This window comes from Macaca nemestrina, chromosome 10 (genome assembly GCF_043159975.1).
Source record: "Macaca nemestrina isolate mMacNem1 chromosome 10, mMacNem.hap1, whole genome shotgun sequence".
NCBI lineage: Eukaryota > Metazoa > Chordata > Mammalia > Primates > Cercopithecidae > Macaca > Macaca nemestrina.
Genome location: NC_092134.1, coordinates 123,572,486 through 123,597,158, shown reverse-complemented (window position 1 = coordinate 123,597,158; position 24,673 = coordinate 123,572,486). Strand labels below are relative to the sequence as shown.

The following is a 24,673-nucleotide window of genomic DNA, read 5'->3' as shown; positions in this document are numbered from 1 at the left end:
CAGCCTCCCAAGTAGCTGGAATTACAGGCGTATGCCACCTCACGTGGCTAATTTTTATATTTTTAATAGACACAGGGTTTCACCATGTTGGCCAGGCTGGTCTCGAACTGCTCACCTCAAGTGATCTGTCTGCTTCAGTCTCCCAAAGTCCTGGGATTATAGGCATGAGACATCACGCCCAGCACGTGTGTCTTATAATACCAAATCACACAGTCAAAGTGGAAGTTCTTGGATAATCTGACAGAATCATGGGAACCCAAAATTGGCCCAGGGGCACCTTATGGCTATGGTTGTGGGGCATGGACACTGGGGACATTCACAACAGCTCCCTTAAGCAGTGCCAAGTCATGAAGCCATAATAGAAATCACAGTGGCCTAGTGTGAATGACAAAGGATAAGCAGAAGAAATGAAGCGAGATGAATCATTGGAACACAAGAAGTTGATATCCAAATGTGTAAGGAGGTGTGAATTAGAAGGGAGCATTACCAGCTTTGAATATCTTCCTCTATTCCCCCAAAAAACCCAAATTGTTGTTGTTGTTGTTGTTGTTGTTGTTGTTGTTAAAATCAGGAGTGTATCCTCAAGGCTTAGCCAGGAATGTAAAAAATAGATGTCATGACGCATGCAATGCTGACATTTGAGTATGTCTCCTGGAGCATTCCTTTAAAAAGAAATTTGAGACCAAGGCCAGGCTTGGTTAGCCACAGCCATAGAAGGAGAAAGAACAGAGTCGAATGTTTGTCAGTACTGAAAGCACAACAATGAAGCACAGCTTTGGGGTGCTATGTATTTATTATCCTCTATTTTAATTGTTAATGTGTGTGCCTTTTCTCCTCAATTAGACTTTAAGTTATCAGAAAATAATAGATATTACTTATATCTTCCATAATGTATGGTGCCTAAAAGTGTTCTAAAGAAAATGCATTAAAGCATAGTTTTGGGGAAGTTTTCTCTTATAAAGAGTACAAAAGGCAACTAGGAAAAATTCCATTACTTTCTATAGCAACTCAAGAATCAGTAGCTATTTAGCCTCATAATTCATGAAAAAATGCAATTTGATAAAAGATCTCACTCACGTATCAGAAGTAAAAATTGTTTCCTATGTGAAATATATACAAATAGTTTATTACAGGTTTGTACACAGGAGTTATTTTGTATGCTCATCTACTCTTCTCAGTTTTCTCATCCACCATGCCATTGTACTAACTCATTAAGAGCTATTTAAAAATATGTGTCCATATAAACAGTAGCATGTAACTTGCTCGTACTGGATGCCCTTCCCTCTAAGGTACCAAAGTTCATCTTTCAAGATCAACTTTTGTCAAGAGGCAAACTTTGCTGTAATGTTTCAGTTAAGCTGATCTCGTACTTGTTTCTTTTATCATGTTGGAGTAATTGATACACTGTAACGCAGATTATATCAAACACAAAAATTATAACAAATGCTAGAGGTTATAGAATGAAATTACTAAAACTTTTTCAAATAAATAAGTGCTCAAATATATTAAACTGTATTTCAAACTGAAACTCATACCATCTGCTTTGTAAGGTTCCTCAATTTTCTCTGAGATTCCAACCCAACATAATTCAGCAGAAAATAATAATGTCTGTGGGATTTCTAATATTAAAATGAAAAAAAAAACAGTATGTTTGATAACCTTAATCAAACCTATGAAGCCCTAAAATATCCAGCTTATTTACATAGTCTGGAACTGCCTTTTTGTTAACTGTAATTTTATTTACTAGAATCAGATTCTGAATCACTGAAACATGGTTTAATGGTAAGTAGATTGAGCCAGGAAAAAAAGGAGGCCGGATTCTGGAACTGTCTATAAATCTGAACTACAGAACCAAAGCAGAAATATTCTATTTGACTTTTTACTAACACAACAGTTCTTTATCAAAGAAGAGCTCACTCATGTGTACAAAATGATTCCCAGACTTGCAGATTTCATGAACTAGAGATCAATATAGATTAATTCTATTTTCTCAAGCAGGTTACTTGAAAATAGCATTATTACCAATGTTAAATTTCATCATTTCATAAGGAGACATTTTAACACTGAAATGTAAAAAGGATATAATGTCAGCATTAACCAAAAATGTAACATATTAATCTTTATGGAGAGATTGTATATTATTATTTCTCTTATTTTCCCTCAGACAACATTACAGGTGACCCATCTATAATTATTTATACAATTATTTGTATAAATAATTGGCTAAATACCTTGTATATTTAGATCCTAAGTCCTCTAATAATTATTTTAGAAATTATTTTAAAATTATAAATAACACAGAAAAAATAGAAGTTATTCCATTCTTTAGTTTCTATAAATCTAAGATAGGAGTATTAAATCAATAATGTATTTTGAGACACTTTCAACACATATCAAATCTTTTTTTTTCTTTCAGATTGATTTTCCAGCTACTGGGTGGGAGTATGTGAAACCTGATTCTGAAGAAAATGGAAGTAATCTTGAAGAGCCACCAAAGGAGTGTTTAAAACATATTGCCAGACTTTCACAGAAACAGACTCCCCTACTGTAAGTGACCTAGGTCTTGTAAGTGAATTTTGCCTGCTGTTTATGATTTCCTCAATCATTCTTGAAGCATGACATCTTCAAAGAGTGAGCTTTCCTTCCTACATAACTCATTTCATTTCCTAATGTCATGCTTATTGGATGGTTAATTAATGTTTAGGATGTAAATAAGTAATTCTGTGTGCTTTTAACGATTTGTTTCCTGTGGTCTTAAGGAAAAGTAAAAAGTTTGGAAATTATTCAGTTCAAAATAACAAAGCAGAGAGTGATCAGATGTATATCAGCACATAGCAGTGATAGACCATCTCTCAACCTTCCTTCCAGGAGGTAGAAAGTTGTTTTAGTCAACAGGGAAAAGCAACGTTTAATTAAGGCAGATTTTAAAAAGAGCAGTAAAGAAATAAGTCTTGTTTTAATAGCACAAAATTAGTGACTAAGGAGTACTTTATAAAATGATAATTCTTTGAATAGAACCAAAATCCCAGGAAGAACTATTAGGGAATTAGTGGCATTTGTACTCGTTACCTGGCAAAATGCATGTCACAGCTGATTATGCTCATTAATAACATGCCAAAGATGTCAGACTAAGAAAGTCTCTCTCTCTCTCTCTCTCTCTCTCTCTCTCTCTCTCTTTGTGTTTGTGTGTGTGTGTGTGCATGTCTGTGTGTGTGAGAGAGAGAGAGAAGATATATAACGTGATAACAGACTTTACTCCAAGAGTGAAAATTAATGTAAAGGTTTTGAACAAGGGAATTATGTGAGCAGAAGAATCTTGAATGATCCCTTTGACCACAAGTTGCAGAATGGATTGGAGTGGATGTGACAGTAGAAGCAAGCAGCACAGCAAGGAGGTGAATGTAACAGTTTAGGCAAGAGATCATGATGGCTAGAACTAAGATGATAGCAGTGGATATTAATAGAAGTGACTAGATTTGGGAGACATATTTTGGCAGTTGAGAAGACATAACTTGATGATTAATTAGAATTTTGGAGTAAGTCCATTAAGAAATTAAAGAGTCAAGGTTAAGTCAATAGAGAGTCCAAAATTTTGAGTTGATCAACTTGGCAGATGGTAGAGTCATTTTCGGGAGGAGGAATCAGCTTGGGCCATCCCATACTAGGGCAAAGAGTGTGATCAGTTGTCTTTTGAGTAATCTTGCTACTTTCCTACTCTCTAATTTCAATATTTATTACTGTTTTTCTCATTCACTTCAAGCCAGGAACATCAAACCCCTTTTTAAACTTCAAATGTGCTGGTCCTGCTCCCATCTCAAGGCCTTTTTATTTGATATTTCCTCTGCCTGAAAAACTGTTTCCTAAGTTCTTCACATTACTAAATTATCTCATCCTTTAGGCTTTCACTTAAATGTCACCTAAAAAGTCCTTCTTGGACCACTCTATGTGATGAAGCCCTGTTTCCCTCACTCTCTATCACATTACCTTTTATGTTATCACACTTAACACTAGCTACTATCCTGCTCACTCATGTGTTTAGCTCTTCTTCCTCTCAATGATTTGCAAGAGCTGGAAAAAGCAAAGAACCCATCTTTCTTGTTTATCACTATATTTCTAATGCTATACACTAATAACAATGTGTGTGAAATAAGTAGATTATAAGGACTGAATTGACTTTGCATAGTTTCTGGTATAAAAAGTTGCCTTAAGAACTGAAGATGACAGAAGATTCTCATAGTCTTCATGACACATATGTTGACAATCCATTGTCATACTAGACTACTGTCATCTTAACTAGATGAAGCTTCTTTTTCTGTCTTACTTGAAAATGTAAAACCGTGTGTTCGACAAGTGTGCCACAAATAAGAGGCTAGCATATTTATATTTAGGTTTTTAATATGAAAAAGATACCTTGAAATTTTAAATGTATTCAAACAAAAAAAGGTCAAAACCAACAAACAATAATCATGGTAACTGCCTTTAAATATCAGAGGTTTGTGTTTTTAAATTAACCCCAGTGAATTCTAATTGTTTTATATTTCAGTTTCTATTTAAGCTAATAACACTCATAAAACAAGCAACATTTTCCTCTGTTTCACCCACTCAAATACAATTATTAATTTTCAGCATGGTGCAGTTTTATTCTGGACTGTGAAAACAGATGGAGAACAGCCTTCAATGTGGTGAAACTTGTGTTAGAATCAGAATAACCTCAGTTTCCCAATGCCACATTTTATCATTTAGTTGATGACTTAATTATTCCTTCTTTAAAACTGACCAAAAGTAATCACAGTGAGGAAGTTCAGACTCAATGGAACTCATGAAAATATGCCTGTGATATTTGTAAAAAATAAAAATTGAAAAAAAAATCTTCTTGATGTCAACCAAAAAATGCTTCCAAATCTAAAGACCCCAGAATGAAATACGTAACCGTATATGTTCTAAAATAGATTAGTGCTTCTACTTCTACCGTGAAGAATACCTAGTGCAAGACCAATCCCCCTGACTGACAGAACTATGATGAGAGAAAGATACAAAGCAACTGTTTTCATAAATTAAACAGAGAGGATTTGAGGTAAGCCTTGGGATTAAAGTGGCTTTCAGCCTGGAGTCACTTTCTATACCTGGGTCCTCCCACATGACTTGGGAAGGTAGAATATAAGAAGAGAATGCAGCTCCTGCTGAGATATTTTTTAAAAGGCAGAATTTAGAGTTCAGTGATGCTGAGGCAGCTGGCATCTTCAGAGCATCATACCACAGGACGAGAGCTACACAAATCTGTATTGGGGTCTTCTTAAATATTTAGTTGAGTGCTAAACTACTCGTGAGCAGGTGGAAACTTTCCAGGGCTTACAAGAGAACTACTTCAGGGAGATATAAAATAAATGTGATTTGAGAAGCCACACAATGCTGGAAGACATAGAAATTCTGACCAATAAGAATGGAGAAAGCTCACAGACCATCCTTTACATTTAATAAAGAAACCAAAATGATGCATATTAGGATTAAGTCCATTCTAGCCCTAGATTAAAGACTAAAGTAGCTCAACCTAACAAATAATAAAAACCAGTCTCAAAAAAATTAAGCTGATCTTCCAGTAATTGAACTGTCTACTAAAAAACATGAGATTCAACACCTGAAAAATAGCAGAATGCTGACTCTGAATAATGTACTATTCTAAATGTCTAGCATATGATCAATAATTGAGAAAACTATTGGAAAATGTCTAGTATACAATCAGTAACTAGGGAAATAATTGGAAAGAATCAGGAAAATATAAAAACAGCCTGGGGAGAGGAAGTGGTTAATAGAAACAGATCCGAAGAGTTTTAAATTAGCAAATAATGATTTCAATACAGCTATTATAAAGATATTTAATGATTTTTTAAAAGATGTATATGAATGAAAAAATGAATCTTACTAAAAAATGGAAATTTAAGAACTGAAAACACAATAGCTAAAATATTTGTTTAAAAAAAATCAGTAAATGGGCTTAATAGATTGCAAAATGCAAGAAAAAAAGAACAGTGAGCTTGAAGACAGGGCAATAGGAATTATCCCCCATGTTGAGGTACAAAAAGAAAATAAACCTTGAAAATAATGAGAGCACCTTGTGACCTGAGGGACAATATTAAACAATATGTGTGCATTGGACACACCAAAAAGGAGAAAGATACTGAGGCAAAAAATAATTAAGGAGATGGCCAAATTTTACAAATTTGATTTTTTTTGTAAAAATTAACCTACAAATATAAGAAGTAAAAGTCTTAGTAACCCATAAGCGAATACATACTCTCTCTCTTCCTTCCTTCCTTTTTCTCTTTCTTTCTTTCTTTCTTTCTTTCTTTCTTTCTTTCTTTCTTTCTTTCTTTCTTTCTTTCTTTCTTTCCTTCCTTCCTTCCTTCCTTTCTTTCTTTCTTTCTTTCTCTTTCTTTCTTTCTTTCTTTCTTTCTTTCTTTCTTTCTTTCTTTCTTTCTTTCTTTCTTTCTTTCTTTCTTTCTTTCCTTCTTTCTCTCTCTCTTTCTTTTCTTTCTTTCTTTCTCTCTCTCTCTCACACATACCCTAGATACATTATAGAGAAATTGCTGAAATTTCTTTTTTCTTGATTTCCTTTCCCTTTTCTTTCTTTCTTTCTTTTTTTCTTTCTTTCATTTTTTCTCTCTCTCTTTCTTTTCTTTCTTTCTCTCTCTCTCTCTCACACACCCCCTAGACACATTATAGAGAAATAAATGAAAAATAAGATAAATATAAAAATTTAGAAACATCAGAGAAAATAAACAAATTCCATATAGAGAAACAACTATAATATTAATATTATAATATTCTATATAAAACACTAAATACAGGCTTCTCATAAAAAAAACAAACAAAAGGCAGTAGAATACTATCTGTGTGTGTTAAAGATGAAAACAACTTTTTCAACTTAGAACTCTATATACAGTAAAATTGTATTTCTTAAAATTAAGGCCAAATGAAGATATTTTCAACCAAATGAAGCTGAGTTAGTTTATTATCAGTTCATCCGTACTATACAAAATAATAAAATGAGTACTTCAAGCTGGAAGAAAATGATACTAGATGGAAACTCAAATCTGTAAGAAGAAATGGAAAATACCCCAAAATAGATAAAGAAATAAAAATAGTTTCATTTACACATTTATTAATTTATTTTAAAAGTGATTAAAGAAAAATGAATCACAATGTACTCTGGGTTTATAATATATAAAAAATAAAATTTATAATAACTTCAATAAGAATGAAAATGGAAAATGGAAGTAAAATGTTCCAAGTTTTTTATATTATATGTAAGGATGCATAATGTTAATTCATGATTGGCTGTAATATGCTTAAACAAAGATATTTTAATATCTAGGAAAACCACACCCCTTAAATTTTAAGAGTATATTTAAAAGCCAAGGAGAAGATAAAAATGAAATATAACAGAAAAAAAATCTAAAAGGAAACATAAAAAAGAAAAAAGGGGACTAAGAAATGGTTTGGACAAAGAAAAAAAAACACTTCACAGAAACAAATAGCAATACAGTGAGCCATTGGTATGATTAGGTGACCATATCAACATGACATTAAATGTAAACACACTAAGAACTCAAATTAAAAAGCAGAAGTTGTCAGCCTACATCAAAAAAGCAATATATAACTGTATTCTGTTTACAGGAACATGTTTTATATATAAGCAATTAGATTAAAAGTAAAAGAATGAGAATATTTACCAGGAAAATCATATCACCTTGCTAGATCTAGAAAAAAAGTGATAAAGTTCAATACCCATTCATGTTAAAACTAGAAATAGAGTGAAACTTTCTCAACCTTGAAAAGTGATCTATGAAAAGTTTATAGTTAGTATCACGTTAAATCATGTAAGAATGAATCCTTTCTCCTAAGGTTGGAAACAAAGCCACGATGTCTGCTTCAAACATTTATCTTTAATCTTGTATGGGAAATCCTAGCCAGCACACTATGTGAAAAAAAAAAATTAAGGTAAAAATTGAAAAGAAAGAAATAAAACTGACTATTTTCACACAGCATGATTATGTAATGGTCATAATGCTTAAGATAAATGTATAAGATCTAATTGTGTTCCAGTAAAAATATATATAAAATAAATTCTGTTTTGGAATTGTATTTCCTACATCAAAATTTTATTTACTAAAATTTTACTAATCTTTTACTAAAATTTAGTAAATTATTTAATAAAATTTTATTTACTGAAAAGTGTAAAACTTTGCTAAGGAAAATTAAGGAAAATCTAAATAAATGAAAAATATACTGCATTTATTGATTGAAAGATTCCTATGGTTAAGATGATAATTCTCTCTAAACTCATCTGTAAATAAAATATAATCCCAATGAAAATCTCAGCAAGTTTTTGTAGAAATTGAAAAGTTGACTTCAGTATTTATGTGGAATGCAAAAAACCTACAATAGTCAAAGCAATCATGAAAAAAGAACAAAGTCTGACTTCATAATGTGTGTGAATTTATGTACTATAAATTTACAGCAATTAAGCTAGTGTGATATAGCTTAAGGATAGGCAAATAGGTCAATGGAATAGAATTCGGTGTAGATAGAATAGAAAGCCAGAGACCCATTTGTAGGTTCAATGTATTTTTGACAATGCCACCCACGCCATAAATGAAAAAAGTCCTTTCAGCAAGTAAAATATTGCTTTCAGAATACTTGAGAAAAAAGCCACAAGAATGAATGTTAAGATAGCCAATGTTAAACAAATAGAGAAAGTAATAACTGTTTAAAAATTTCTGAATGGGACATCATCAAAATGTAAAACTATTCATGAAAAGCCCCCGTTAAGGAAATCTATAGGCAAACCACATTCTGAGAAAAATATGTGCAAACATTTATATGACAAACTTTTTGTATCCAGAGTATATAAAGAAATCATGCAAATGAATCTAAACAAACAAGTAGGGAAAAGACATGAGAAGAGAGCTCCAACAAAAGATATAAGAAAATAGCATATGAAAAATTGCCTAGACCCCAAGTAAATATAAATTAGAAGCACAATGAGATACCACTATACACCCATTAGAATGGATAACATTATAAAGACAGACAAAATCAAGAGTTGGCAAGAATATGGTACAAATGGAACTATCATACTCTGCAAGCAATAATGTAAAATTTTACAATTACTTCGGAAAACAGTTTCACAATTTTTTGTAAAGATAAATACCTAACACATAACCATGTCCTTCCTCTCATAGATATTTCCTAGGAGAAATGAAAAATACATTCATATAAAAACTTGTACACAAATGATCATAGCACTTTTATTCATAATACCCCCCAAAAGGAAGCAACCCAAATGTCCATCAAACAGGAGAGTGAATAACTAAATAATGGCACAATTACACAAAGGAATAATATTCATTAATTATAAGGAATTAACTATTGACAAACTCAACCAATATGGATGATTTCAAAAACATTATATAATGGAGTGAAAGAAGCCATAAATAAAAACATATTTACTCTATGATTCCATTTATATGAAGTTCTAAAAGGTTAATATTTATCGAGAGAGAAAGAAATGATACCAGTGCTTGCCTCTGATGACATGAAAAAAACTGTTTTATATCTTGAAAGGAGTGTGGTTGTTATCTGGTATATGCATTTGTAATAATTTATTGAACTGAATCTGTGGCATGTCCTTGAATGTGAATTTGCTTTAACAAAAGGAGCTAAAAAAAAAAAAGAAAGAAAGCATTGTTTGGTATTGGGGAAAAATATTTAATCTGAGCAAATATGTTTTAGTAATTTTACTATGAATATTTTTTCTTCTGTGGCTTTTTCCGAGGAAAAGGTGGTAGCAAAATATAAGGAAAGGAACCTAAACGCACCTTCAAAATCACCTATAATCCAATCTTTTCTTTTTACAGATGAGGAAAACTTTAACATGAATTGTAAAGAGACATAGACTTTTAAAAGATTTTTTTATGTTTCGTTAGCTTTCTTGGGAGTTTCAGCAGATTCAAGCTCAGTGTCAGTTTGGAGGAGAGAGTGCTCAAAAGCCATTGTCGTGCAAGGGAAGCTGTCCTCCAATTGAACCGTGGTTCTGAATACTTCTACTGGAGTGTGAGCAAAACATGATAAATTGTCAGCAAGTCAAGGCCCTAGTCCTAGATTTAGATCTTTTATTTCAGACTACTCTCCAGGGGGAAATACTTGAGCATCTAAGAAACTAGCATCACTGACATTTTCACACCAAACTTCCCATGAACTCTGAACATTTAAAGACATAATCCAGGGATGAATTGAGATCTTTGTTTTTGAAGTTAACAGCAGCAAAGATTTCTGAACTCTGATAAAACTTGCTTCGAGATGAAGAAATATCATTACTAAAATATGCCATTTTTTTCATAGGCCCACTTGGATCTCAGTTAATTTGTAAAAAATAAAAAATAAAAAAAACATAAGAAAGTAAACGGTTGATTACCTTTGTTCTAAATAGGATGTGTCACAGGATTCAGATAAACTTGGTTTTCCCTAGGGGAGAGAGATTTTTGCCAACCAAAATGACATATTAAAAAAAAAAAACCACGAATAAGAGTGAACAAAAATAAATGTGAGTTATCTGAATTGATTTTTTCTTTTTCAAAATAATAATACAAAAGAATAAAGTTAGTGGAAAATAAACTGATGAAATAACCTATGAAGCTATCCCAGGAAGGTAAAAGACGTTTTTAAAAGTAAGCTAAAATAAAATTCAAAGAAGTACAGTAAGGTTTGGTACTGCATATTTATAGCAACATTTGTTAGTGCAGCAAACTCCACTAAATTACTGTTTCCAATCTGGTTTTTCAGACTCTCTGAAGAAAAGAAAAGATATTTGTGGTTTTATCGCTTCTACTGCAATAATGAAAACTGCTCCCTTCCTCTAGTCCTGGGTAGTGCCCCTGGATGGGATGAAAGGACTGTTTCAGAAATGCATACCATTTTGAGAAGATGGACATTTTCTCAACCTTTAGAGGCTCTTGGGCTTTTGACTTCCAGGTAGGAATTGCATAACAAGCATGATATTACTGACTGAGAAGAACTTGCTTGAAGAGAAATATAGAACCGTATAATTAATTCAATAGCTATTCTGTTTGTTCTCAATTTTGATAGTTATGGATATTAATTTTAGATAAATGTAAGCTATGAATATAAATTTTAAACAAATCTAAGTTATAATCATGTCTTCTGCCCTCAGCTTGTGGTATAATAAATGGTAGAAGTTTCTTAAATGAGGAGTCTAGTTCTTACAGAAATAATTTAATTAAACAGGGAAAAATAAAAATCCCTACTTCTCTCAGACTAAAAGCGTCTTTAAAAATTAGGATCATTTTTTGTACTATTAAAATATGCAAAGTTTAGCAAAATGCGCTGTGTAAAGTAGATGTACAATTAATATGATAATGACGATGACAGGAATAAAAGAAAAAAAAATATTCCTTGCATGTCCTTGAGATCTTCACTCAGAATCAAATGCATGGAGCACCAGGAAAGGGCTAATGATGTCTTCTTGTTAAAGAGAAACTTGTAGGAATAACTGTGGTAGCTGGCTCTGGTCCAGAAGAAACAAGTCTTCCTTGGCTTCCCTTTTATATTCAAAGCCAAGAAAAGATATTTTAAGTCTGTCCTGATAGCATCAGCTCACTGATGCCATGAAGAAAGTCTGCAATCTCTTGAGCCAGGCAAAAAATTGTGAAACCCAGCTGTATTCTGAATCCATTCTCAAGAACCCGAGAGGAGGAGAAAGGTGGGAAAGCGAGTTAGTTACATGAAGAACTTTCTTCATGTGACCTAAATTGACTTTGAAAGATTTATTTACTAATTTGTGTCCTTCAGAAAACTTCTGCGGTGGGTAAAGGGGAGAGTGGGTTTTTCGAGCTTCTCAGTCACTGAATCTCGAAATTTACATCCTATCTTTATGCTCCTCACTTTGAAGATTTTATTAGTTTTATGGCTTCTTCCATTAACTGATATGTGCTCAGATGCCTACCTCTTTCTTTGTATATATAATGGAATATATATATATAAAATGGAATATACATATATATATTTGTTTCTATTATTGTGCTTGCAACTTTTTTCTTTTATAAAGTTTCTTGTGTGAGGTCTTCTCTGACCTTGCCGTGTAGAATTGATCACTCCTGGACTAGTACAGTGCTCTATTACTTTATACATTGCATTTTATGGTAACATCTTTATATGCAACATGTAAAATGTGTATATTTTCACTCACATCTGACTCAGAGCCACTCAAGGCAAAACAGATCGTCTCAATGTTTCTGTTTCCTAAAGGCTTAGTATTACCTAGGACATATTAATTCCTCAGTATTGAACCAATCACTTTTTAGATACATTATTATTATTTGTACAGTAGTTTAACATTTAAATTATAAGCAATTTGAGGACACTATCATTACTATTCATCTCCTACATGACTTTGTACAGTTACATTAGTTAATAAAATAATTATATGGTAATTAACAATGGATTGGTTTCATTGGGATATTCATAATTCATCATGCTAGTGTTTAAATATCCTTTTGGAAAAAAGGTCTCATTTCCAACATAATCCTAACCCCTTTTTCTGGTTTAGATGTCAGAACAGCTAAAATCTGTAAAATTATTATGCTAAACTCTAGCTGGTTTTGCTGAAGTTAGACTTGGGCTATTAGCACAATTATTATTTTGTCATTCTTGAACTGATTAACTAATAGAGAGTTCATTCAAAATGTGACAGTTACAACTGACAGAATAAGAGAAAATAAACATCTGACAAGGAAATTTTATTCAAAACATATAAAGACTCTTAAAACTCAAAAGGAGAAAGATAAATAACCCAATTGTAAAACGGGCAAAGGATCTGAATGGGCATTTCTCCAAAGAAAATATACAAATGCCCAACATTTACATGAAAATATGCTCAATATCATTAACCATTAAGGAAATAAAAATGAAAATCACCTAACACCTAAGATAGCATACTCACTAGGACTGGCTATAATCAAAAAATACAAAAAGGACAAAAAATAAAGTGTTGTTGAGGCTATAGAGACAATGGAAACCTCATTTATCTCTGGTGGGAATGCAAAATCATGTAGCTGATTGGAAAACAGTGTGGCAGTTTCTTAAGTGTTAAATCCAGAGTTACTATATGACCCAACAATCTTACTATTAAGTATATACCCAAGATAAATTTTAAAATATGCCCACTCAAAAACTCATGCACACATATTTATAACAGCATTATTCACAATATCCAAAAAGTAGAAACAATCCAAATATCCACCAACTAATCTATAGATATGCAAAATGTGATCTACCCATACAAGATTAATATTATTTGACAATAAAAAGGAATGAATAGTGATATATGCTACAACCTGGATGAACCTTGACAGCATTATGCTAAGTGGAAGAAGCCAATTACAGAAGACCACATATGGTATGATTCCATTTGTATGAAATGTGCAGAATAGGCAAAGCTGTAGAGACATAAAGTAAATTAGCAGTAACTCAGAGCTAGGGCAAGTTGGGAGAAAATTGAGAATGACTGCTAACATGTATGAGGTTTCCTTTTGTGGTTATAATTGATATAATTGTTGCACAAATCTGGAAACGTGCTAAAAGCATTGAATTGTGCACTTTAAATGGGGTAGATTGTAAGGTATTTCAATAATATCTCGGTAAAGGTGTTTAAAATTTTTGAGAAAATAATTGTAAAGGTAATATCTATGAATCTCTATAATATCTTTCAAGAATAATTTTCTAACAAGATAACTTTCTAAAGTTTAAAGTTCATGGAATATTTTTTAGAAAAATCTTTAATAGAATGAAGATTGTAATACTGCTCTGTTTACTCACTTATAAAATAAGAGGATTAGCTGGATGAACGTCAATATTCTCTGATCCCTGATAACTAAACAGAATTATGCTTCGTGAGTCTTCTTTATCTAAACAGATCTTCAAAATCTATTTGGCTCGTTCAATGTTTTACATGTCCAGATAAAATTTTTACTTAGTGCCCCTTAGTACTATCTCATATTAACATCCATAATAACCCTATGATGGAAATACTATTATTATTCCCATTTTACATATGAGGAAACTGAGGCCTATACAGGTTTCGTTGCCCTAAGTGCCCTGTAAGTTGAAAACCTGGGAGTCAAATCCAGGCATTCATGAGAGCTTATAATCTGAACCATTCTGCTTAAAGCCTTCCTGCATAAACATGCTAGGCTATTTACATATGAAATATCTTGGCTATCCTAAACAGTTTTTTAAAATTGTAAGTAGGAGCACTTAGCTATCTCGGTCATGCGTGGATGTTTCTACTTCACTGTGTAGTTTCTTTTTTCCTGAATAATCAGATTTTTAGAGATTATGGGGACTGATTTTAAAGTGGAGGGTGTTTATTAAACTTCATTCAGGGAACTTAGTAGAATCCTGATTTATTTACACCCTGGAAAGTTTCTTATCATGCACCAAGTAAGGTCAATGAAAAGGTTGGAGTATTTCCATTGTACTCATCCTCCCACTCCCACTCTCAGTTTTACTGAACTATTAAAAAGCTTGAGGACAAGCTGTTTCCAGAAATGAACCTTTCAACTCCTCTAAATTAAAAAGCTGACTTTTCTGAGAACAAACAGTATGTGCTTATTAAGTGAGTTGTCAGAGTGAGTTCTTGAGAGATCTATATTTTTCCTCCTTTGAGCAATCTATTTTTTAAATGGTTTAACCTCTTGAGGACTGATGTGCTCCATTTCCAGTTTGGAGAGTTTTTAATATTGCTATTTACTTAATCTGTCCAAAGGTTCACCATCTCCTTTTAGTTTATTTTTAGCAAGAGACATGATGAAATTTAATTTACCTAGGATGGGCCATACAGTGTTAATATTTCTACTACTGAGTGCCAGCAGAGAGCTCCCTGGGTACTGATAACTTCCATTAGAGAAGGCGGTGCTGTCAGGAAAACAGAGACCAAGGGCTAAGGTCTGTGGTTCTTGGCAGATGGTAGCTATTTTCCTGAACCCTGATGCACAGGCACAACTATTCAACTGCTAATAACAAGCAAAAAATACCCAAGGAATTAAAAGTCAGTTCAAGGAAAGTATTCATTTAAAAATAGCAACTTTGAATTGGCATCAGAGGATTATATCAGAAGCTTAAATAAAAAATTTGACAAGGTACGAGAACTTGCCATCCCACATGATGTAAAATTATTGTTTTGCAAGAAGAAAAGCAATATTTAACAGACAGTGCCTTAGCTTCCAAAATTAGGTTCCTTGGAAAAATATTTCCAAAATATTTTTTTTCTCCAAACCATTGTATTCTTTATTGTACATTTAATTTATAATGAGGCTATTGTTTACTAACATTGTAAACAGAAAGAATATGGAATATGGCATAGGGAGGCAGTTAAAACTCCCACTTTTGACTGCATAATTAAATTATGAATGATGGTGTATCTTTTCCATTTATTTATTGAACAAAAATATGTGTACAGACAAACTGGTAGGCACTGAATCAAAGAGGTAGAGGAATAAGCCATAGTGACTGTCTCTAAACAAGGTACAATTTATAGGGAGAGACTCAAGCTAGAGGTCACCACGCAATGTGCTCTGTACCATCACCAAAATAAGTATTAAGTGCTCTACGAGCCCAGAAGAGAGAGAGGAAAATTCTTTCAGAGAAAGTAAGGAGAAGTTCACAAAGAAATTGGATTCTGACTTGAAATATTCATAGGAATATTCTGAGTGGGGAAGTGGGGAAATGACATTCCAAGAAGGAGGACTAATGTGTGCATGGTTATAGAGGTTCAGAAAACAGTGAGTCGTTTTATATAACATTAGAAGAGAATTACATCAGGAAACAAAGTTGAAAAGGGCGGTTCAATTTAGATTGTTTCAGGCCTGGTTGAGCCAGATAGGTACTATGAACTTATTATGGCAGACCATGGAATTTTGTTAAGAACAGGAGTCATAAAATCAGATTTATGTTATATGTGCATAAATCTGGGATCAGTGTAAAGAATAGATTGAAAAAAGAAGAAAATGAGAGAAAGAATATTAGATAGATGATAGATATTGAAATAATCCATTTGAAAAATGGTCTGGGACTGAACTAAGAAGTCTAACTAAGCAGTAGGAACCCACAAAGCAGATTTGAGAGATGTTTCAGAGGAAATTGAAAAAGAGAGAAGAAATAAGGAAGATTTCAAGCTTACAGACCTGAGAAACTTGATAGGTAATTGCATCATTCACCAAGATAAGAGTTTTAGATGAAGGAGCAAATTGTGTGTGTTGAACGTTGGAAAGTTCTATTCTGGATATGTCACATTTTTAAAAACCCATGGGACACATAGAAGAAGATGCCTGGTATGCAGTTGTGTATACAGGTCTGAATCTTTGCAGAGAAATCAAAACTTGAAAAACAATGTGGGAGTTGTTGGCTTTCAGACAGTAGTTGAAGCTACGGAAGTAGAGGATGTGTAACAGCTACTGTGTGTAGCTATAGAGAGGAAGTACAGCAAGAGGCCAGAGATGGAACTCTGGAGAACAGCAACTTTTGTTGTTGTTGTTGTTGAGATGGAGTCTTGCTCTGTCTCCCAGGTTAGAGTGCAGTGGCGCGATCTCGGCTCACTGCAACCTCTGCTTCCCCGGGAGAACAGCAACATTTTAAGGGCAGTGCAAAGCAAGAAAAACCAGGAAAATAAAACGAAAAAAAACTGACCAAAAGGTTGCAGGAGATCCAGAAAAGGGTGGTATCTTAGAACTCTTGAAAAAGATTTTCGAAGGCTTTAAAGAAGTATTAAATAGAATTAGGTCTAAAAACAGATCAACGAATTTGGAAATCAGGTAGTCACTGATGATATCAATGAGAGCAGTTTTTTAAATTTAGTTTTAATTGACATAATAATTGTATATATTTAGGTGGTACAATGTAATCTTTTGATCTATATATACATGGTAGAAAGATTAAATAAAGCTAATTAGCAAAGTCATCATCTCACAAACTTATTTTTGTGTTTAGAATGTTAAAAATGTGTGTTTAGTAATTTCAAAATATATGATACATTGTTATTAACTCTGGTCTCCATGCAGCGCAATAGATCACAGAAACTTACTCTTCCAAGCTAATGAAACTTTGTACCCTTTGACCACAATCTCCTCTCTTTCCATTTCTCCTCTCCCCAAAGCCTCTGGTAACCACCTTTCTACTCTATTTTTATAACATTGATCTTTTAAGATTCCACATGTAAGTGAGATTTTTAAAATATTTGTGTTTCTGTACCTGGCTTTTTACACTTAGCATAATGTCCTCCAGATTCATTCATGCTGTCATAAATAACAGAACTTCCTTCTTTTAAAGGATGAACAGTATTACATTGTGTGTATATACCACTGTGTCATTATCCATTCATCCTTTAATGGACACTAAGTTTGCTTCTATATCTTGGCTATTGTAAATGATTAAATGAATATGGGGCACAGATATCTCTTTGATATATTACTTTTACTTCATTTGGATATATATTCAGAAATGAGATTACTGGGTCATATTTTAATAGTGAAGTTAGATTCCATACTTCAAGTTCCTGAAAAGGAATAGGAGAGATATAAATGGTGCCTCTTGGAATAGAATTGACAATAAAGGCAAAAAGATAGCTAAAGTTGGAAGTGATCAGAAAAAGATGTTTGATGTTTGGGGTTTGTATCCCTTTTTAAATAAAAGAGCTTCCAGCATGCTTACAAGGTGAAAGGAAGGATATTTGAAGGGAAGATCAGAAAAGAGATGGATAGGTGAAGTAGCAAAAGGGGATGACACTAACAGCCAACAGCCTGGAACAAAAGTGCAAGCAAGAATTTTATCCAAGGACAAGAGTGTAACTTCTTCCTATCAAGTGAGAGGGAAGGAAAAATATGAATACAATTATAGATAAGTGTGGATATAGAAGAGAAAAATGTGGAAATGTCAGTATTCCCTATCAAGAAAGAGTGAAGGTGAGAATGAGGAAGGTGGAGTTATATAAACACAAAGATACGTATTTTGTCTTTGTATGCTTTTGGAGGTTCTTGAGTTATTTCCAGATTTCACAGTTGATAACATAAGCTTTGAAATCAGACCTATCTGGTTCTGCCAGTTATTCCTTGAATGACCTTGGAAAAGTTTATTTAACTTTAAAACAGAGAGTAATATTATGTACCTCCTAGGGTTCTTGTCTGGAACAAATAAGGTAAGGTACATATGACAGCATTCAATCAATGCTACCAAACATTCTTATCATCACCAATCCTTCATTATAATTACATTTTAAAGAGAAGTTCGAGCTTTCAGATTCTTTCTTTGCCAAATGTTAAATATAAATAAGTTCATGAGAAATATTTAATTTCTATTAAACATAAATGACTTAAATATACTTGTTGAAACTTACATGATAAAACGTTAGCATCTTAATAATATTTTATAATTGAAGGGCATAATTTACAAAACACTACAATATATGACTTGAAATACAGAAAAACCTCCTTACTATTAGTCCCAACATCTATTTCCTCCATTTTACTGATCTCCATTTTACAGATGAAGACATTGAAACCCATTTGTTTATTCATGTATTCAATACATGTGTATTGATGGCCTACTCACCTTAGGCACTTTGCTAGGTCCTGAAACTAGCAAATAGAAACATGATCTTTATTCATGGTCTTGCAATTTTCTGGAGGTAGATAATAGGCCATTACCAAATTATGAGTGTAAAACAACAGTTGTTATCGCAACTTTGAATAAAGGCTACATAATCCTATGATAACATACAACAAAAGAACCAGACCTTTCTTCAAAGGGGAAAAGTCTTCCCTAAGGAAGTTATATTCGAGCTCAAATCTAAAGGATAAGTGGGAATGAACTGACAAAAGGGAAAGAGTAAGAGAATGATTTTCTGCGAAGAAGAACTTAAATATAACTAAGTCTTGAGACAGGAACTGCACTTAGGAAACTGGAAGAGAGACAGTATAGCTGAAGTCCAGGGGAGGAGTGTATGATTTAAGATGAACTGACATTTGAAGGTCAAACTAGAAGACCGTGTTGAGGACTTCTAAAGCAGGACCAAGTTAGACAAATTGGCCTTTATACTAGTAGCAACAGTAAGGCATAAATGATTCTAAGTAACAGAATATTTTGAACAGATTTGCATCTCTTAAAGATCACTCTGGTTTCAGAGTAAAGCATAGATTTGGTGAGGAAAGCAAAAATAAATGAGCTTCCAAGAACTCTTTACCCACGACTACGTCCTGAATGGTATTGCCTAGGTTTTCTTCTAGGGATTTTATGGTTTTAGGTCTTATGGTTAAGTCTTTAATCTATGTTGAGTTAATTTTTGTATAAAGTGTAAAGAAGGGATCCAGTTTTAGCTTTCTGGATATGGCTAGCCAGTTTTCCCAACACCATTTATTAAATAATAGGGAATCCTTTCCCATTGTTGTTTGTGTCAGCTTTGTCAAAGATCAGATGGTTGTAGATGTGTGGCATTATTTCTGAGGCCTCTGTTCTGTTCCATTGGTTTTTATATCTGTTTTGGTACCAGTACCATGCTGTTTTTGTTATGGTAGGCTTGTAGTATAGTTTGAAGTCAGGTAGCATGATGCCTCCAACTTTGTTTTTTGCTTAGGATTGTCTTTAACAAATGCCAAAATAGACAAATGGGATCTAATTAAACTAAAGAGCTTCTGCACAGCAAAAGAAACTATCATCAGAGTGAACAGGCAACCTACAGAATGGGAGAAAAATTTTGCAATTATCCATGTGACAAAGGGCTCATATCCAGAATTTACAAAGAACTTTAACAAATTTAAAGAAAAAAGCAAACAGCCCCATCAAAATGTAGGTGAAGGATATGAACAGAGACTTCGCAAAAGAAGACATTTATGCAGCCAACAAACATATGAAAAAAAGCTCATCATCACTTGTCATTAGAGACATGCAAATCAAAAGCACAATGAGATACCATCTCATGCCAGTTAGAATGGCAATCATTAAAAAGTCAGGAAACAACACATGCTGGAGAGGATGTGGAAAATAGGAATGCATTTATACTGTTGGTGGGAGTGTAAATTAGTTCAACCTTTATGGAAGACAATGTGGCAATTCCTTAAGGATCTAGAACTAGAAATACCATTTGACCCAGAAATCATTTACTGGGTAATACTCAAAGTCTTATAAATCATTCTATTATAAAGACATATGCACATGTACGTTTATTGCAGCACTGTTCACAATAGCAAAGACTTGGAACCAACCCAAATGCCCATCAATGATAGACTAGATAAAGAAAATGAGGCACATATACACCATGGAATACTATGCAACCATAAAAAAGGATGAGTTTATGTCCTTTGCAGAGACATGGATGAAGCTGGAAATCATCATTCTCAGCAAACTAACATGAGAATAGAAAACCAAACCCCATGTGTTCTCACTCTAAGTGGGGGTTGAATAATGAGAACACATGGACGCAGGGAGGGGAACATCACACAACAGGGCCTGTTGGGGAGTGTGGGGGTAGGGGAGGGATAGCATTAGGTGAAATACCTAATGTAGATGACGGGTTAATGGATGCAGCAAACCACCATGGCATGCGTATACCTATGTAACAAACTTGCCTGTTCTGCACGTGTACCCCAGAACTTAAAGTATAATTTAAAAAAAAATGAATAAATAAAAATAAGCTTCCTGTTAGGAAGCAATGGAAGTAGTTCAGGTGTCAGAGAATGGCAGTCATCCTAGGAGGGTGGCAGCAATGATGTAATTAAATGAACAGAATGAGAAAATGGAAGTGAAAACGGCAGAATTGAATGGGAAGGGGCTGTGAAAAAGAGATGTTTCAAAGATGTATTAGTCTGTTCTCACATTGCTATAAAGAAATGCCGGAGACTGAGTAATTTATAAAGAAAAGGGGTTTGTTTGTCTCATGGTTTTGTAGGCTATACAGGAACCATGACTGGGGAGGCCTCAGGAAACTTACAGCCATGGCAGAAGACAAAGGGGAAGCAGGCACACCTTCACATGGCTGGGCAGGAGGAAAAGAGATGGGGAGAGGTGCCACACACTTTAAACAACCAGATCTCATTAGAACTCTATCACTAGAACAGCACCAAAGGGGGAAATCTGCCCCCATGAGTGAATCATCTCTCACAAGGCCCCACCTCCAACACTGGGGATTACAGTTCAACATGAGGTTTGGGTGGGGACACAAATCCAAACCATATCAAGGCTCAGTTCTATGTTTCTGTCTTATGTAAGTAGGTCATAATAGAAAGATTCACCAACATGGGGCACACTAGCTGACAAGCAAATTTTAGAAGAGTCTTATTGTTCAGGCCGGGCACAGTGGCTCACGCCTGTAATCCCAAAACTTTGGGAGGCTGAGGTGAGGTTGGCAGATCATCTGAGGTCAGGAGTTTGAGACTAGCCTGGCCAACATGGTGAAACCCTGCCTCTACTAAAAATACAAAAATTAGCCAGGCATGGTGGCACAGGCCTGTAGCCCCAGCTACTCAGGAGGCTGAGGCAGGAGAATCACTTGGACCCAGGAGGTGGAGGTTGCAGTGAGCCAAGATCGCGCCACTGCACTCCAGCTGGGGTGACAGAGTGAGAGTCCATCTCAAAAATAAATAAATAAATAAATAAATAAATAAATAAATAATTTTAAAAAAGTTTATTCAGATTAGGATTCGTTGGCTTTGAGGTGTTTTGAAATGATTGCATTTACAGATTTGGTTGTTCAAAAAATCTAAGCTAGAGACTCCAGTTTGTTTTCTAATCATCCACAGAAAGATATGAATTAAATGAAGGATACAGATGAATTTGCTTAGAGAGAGGGAACATAAGGTAATAAAAGAATAGCCTTGATGTTTAAACCCAAAATTTCTATCCTTTTCAGTGCATCATGTTGCTTTTACATATAATGTTTAGTGCATCCAAACATAGTATCTACATGGTGCTTTCAATACACTACTGGCTTTATGACAGTGACTTTTTAAGACTAGCTACATGTAAAATCAACGTGTAATTATATAACAGGAGTGAAATCAAGAACTGCTCTTTAATTGTAAATAGTAATTTTAATTCACTAATACAATGACTATCTAGTTAATTCCCAATTTCTATACTCAAGTCCATATACTATCCACCAGGAAATATATCTGTATTGTTACATGTCTCCTTGGGTCTGAGATTCATTATTATTCCCTTTAGATCATGACTCGGCCAATGCCCTAGTCCAATTACACAGATCACATTACTTACTATTAAATATCTTTATTGATCCATTTAGAATGCAATAAAATAAATAATATACCCAAGATAATCTTGTGATTTTTATATAAGTACATATAAAAATATCCAGTCAAAAAAATGAAAGGTCCATGCTGGGGGTGCTGTAGAAAGCCTACTGGCCTAGTGTTTTGGATATTTGGATGACATTTCAGTGCCACAAACAAATGGTTTTGGGAAAACTGCTTATACTCTGAGTTTGAGTTTTTTCATCTGTATAAGGAGATTAAACTAGGTCTCAAGTTTCTTTGGGTTCTAATATTCTGTAACCATATAAAAATCCTTGAAAGAGCATGAATTATTCAGTAGATAGACATTTACAATCATCTTTAAAAATCCTATTCACCACTTTGCCTAGAAAAAAAAATTCTTCTGTCACATCTGATCATTTTTAGTACTAGAAAAATAGCAGAGATATTCATATTGACATTTTTCTTCCAAGCTGATGCTGAATGTGTCATCAGACTCAAAATCTGTTGGAGAAACAGTTCTGCACTTCTGATGATTTTCTAATTCTAACCTGACATTGGGGCTTTTAGCTGTGAATAGCCTCATGGCATATTCTGCATGAATTCTTGCTGTGTATTCTGAAGTCTGACATTTCCATTACACTTAAATTTGATCTCAGATTTCTTTGCTTTTCAGTTTACTCAAAGTTGCTTTTTTTAAAGGTCGACATTTGTTACATCGCATTTGGCTTTCACCCATCACTTCAAAAGTTCTTTGAGTATGATATTTTCCCTATATCCTTTTCAAACTAGAAAAAGAGGAACAAGTGAAAAAAACAATAAGGGGAGAAAATTTTAAAAATGAATATAACTGTTTTTTTATGTCAAATAGAAGAACTTGAAAAATATATTATTCTGTTGAAATTCTATTTCATGACTCCACTGGCCCGATAGACATTTACCTAAATCCTCTGGATATTCCTACAGTGCTCTGAGATGAGAGGAATTGTAAATGTTTGAGAAAAGAGAAGAGTAATGACGATTCCCAAGTCTGAATGCTGGTCCAATGACTTCACAGATAATTTGAGTCCAGAGAAAACACAGGTTGAGAAACAGACCACAAGGGCTAATTCCTTAACTTATGGCCACATAACGATGACCCATGCAAACTGTGCTGTGTACATCAGAGGTTCTAAAAGTGAGGTCTGAAATCCCCAAAATGCTTACAGGGGTGTTACAAGTCTAAAATTATTTCCATAATAATTCTAAGATGCCATTTTCCTTTGTCACACTCATTTGCTCATGAGTGTAGAGAGGAGTTTTCCAGGGGCCACGTGATTTAAAATAAGGCAACAGATTTAACATGGAAGCAGTAAGATAATTCAGCTCTCTTCCGTTAAGGCACACGTTAAAGAGACTTGCAAAAATATAAAACAATATTGCTAATCTCACCAAATATTCTTTGTTTTGGAAATATTCTTTTCAGAAATATATTATTTATGTTAACATAAAATGGGTTTATTAATGTGATTGTAAATGAATTAATAAATATTTCTTAAATGTCCTGAATTTATTTCTAATATAATTATTGATAGATATCATTCACATAAGCCAAAACTGTTTGAAGTCTTCAATAATTTTTAAGAATGTAAAAATGTCCTGACACACAGCATTAGAAAACCACTGTTGTACAACAAATCCTAACCACTGGTCACTTATTATTTCCACCTTGAGCTGGAGAGTGACCTAAACTCTTAGTGCTCTTCCTTCCCTGCACATGTAAGCATTACCATTTCATCTTAATCATTTTCTTGGCCCTCCATTTTGTGTTTACCCTACATTGTTGGCAAGATATAGAGTTGCTATTTCACTGAAGTTCCTTTGAAAGTAATCATGACGTTGCTTTAATTATACCTTTTCCACCTTCAGAACTTTTAGCCACGTGTCTTTGATTCTTTTTATTAACCCTTACAATCTTAGTCTTCATGGAGTATTTCTTTCTTTGTCTCTCAACGTCTTCGTTGGACAATGGCCCATGTTCAAGTGTAGGTAATTTCTTAATGGTTATTGTACAGAGTTATATTTATCTTAGAGATGAGATCTTGTCCTTTAACAGATTCTAGAAACTCAATTGTTAGCTCAACTTGGAGGCCAGCTAAATCCTGAACAGAAAGACAGAGTGATTTGTTTCCTCCCTACTAAGGCACATTTGGGAAAGTAAATTAAGTAACATAAAGTGTTTAGGTAAACACAGAGAATAATGAATAACCTTAAAGAATTGATTATTGTACACGAACTCTTGTTAAGCCTAATTTTAAGAAATATTTTTCCTAATAAATGAAAATTTCTTTTGCTTTACATGA

The 24,673-nt window shown here is 33.7% G+C and overlaps 1 protein-coding gene across 2 annotated transcripts in view; it reads left to right on the top strand.

Annotated features, from left to right (window-relative positions):
- LOC105481413 (phosphatidylinositol-4-phosphate 3-kinase catalytic subunit type 2 gamma) overlaps positions 1 to 24,673 on the top strand; it is a 421,186-nt gene that overhangs the window by 147,381 nt on the left and 249,132 nt on the right. For both annotated transcript variants that reach the window (XM_011741018.3, XM_024792846.2), the window contains 2 exons: positions 2,417 to 2,547; positions 10,843 to 11,031. In XM_011741018.3, the coding sequence (XP_011739320.2) occupies positions 2,417 to 2,547; positions 10,843 to 11,031 (320 nt within the window). The remainder of the gene's footprint in view (positions 1 to 2,416; positions 2,548 to 10,842; positions 11,032 to 24,673) is intronic.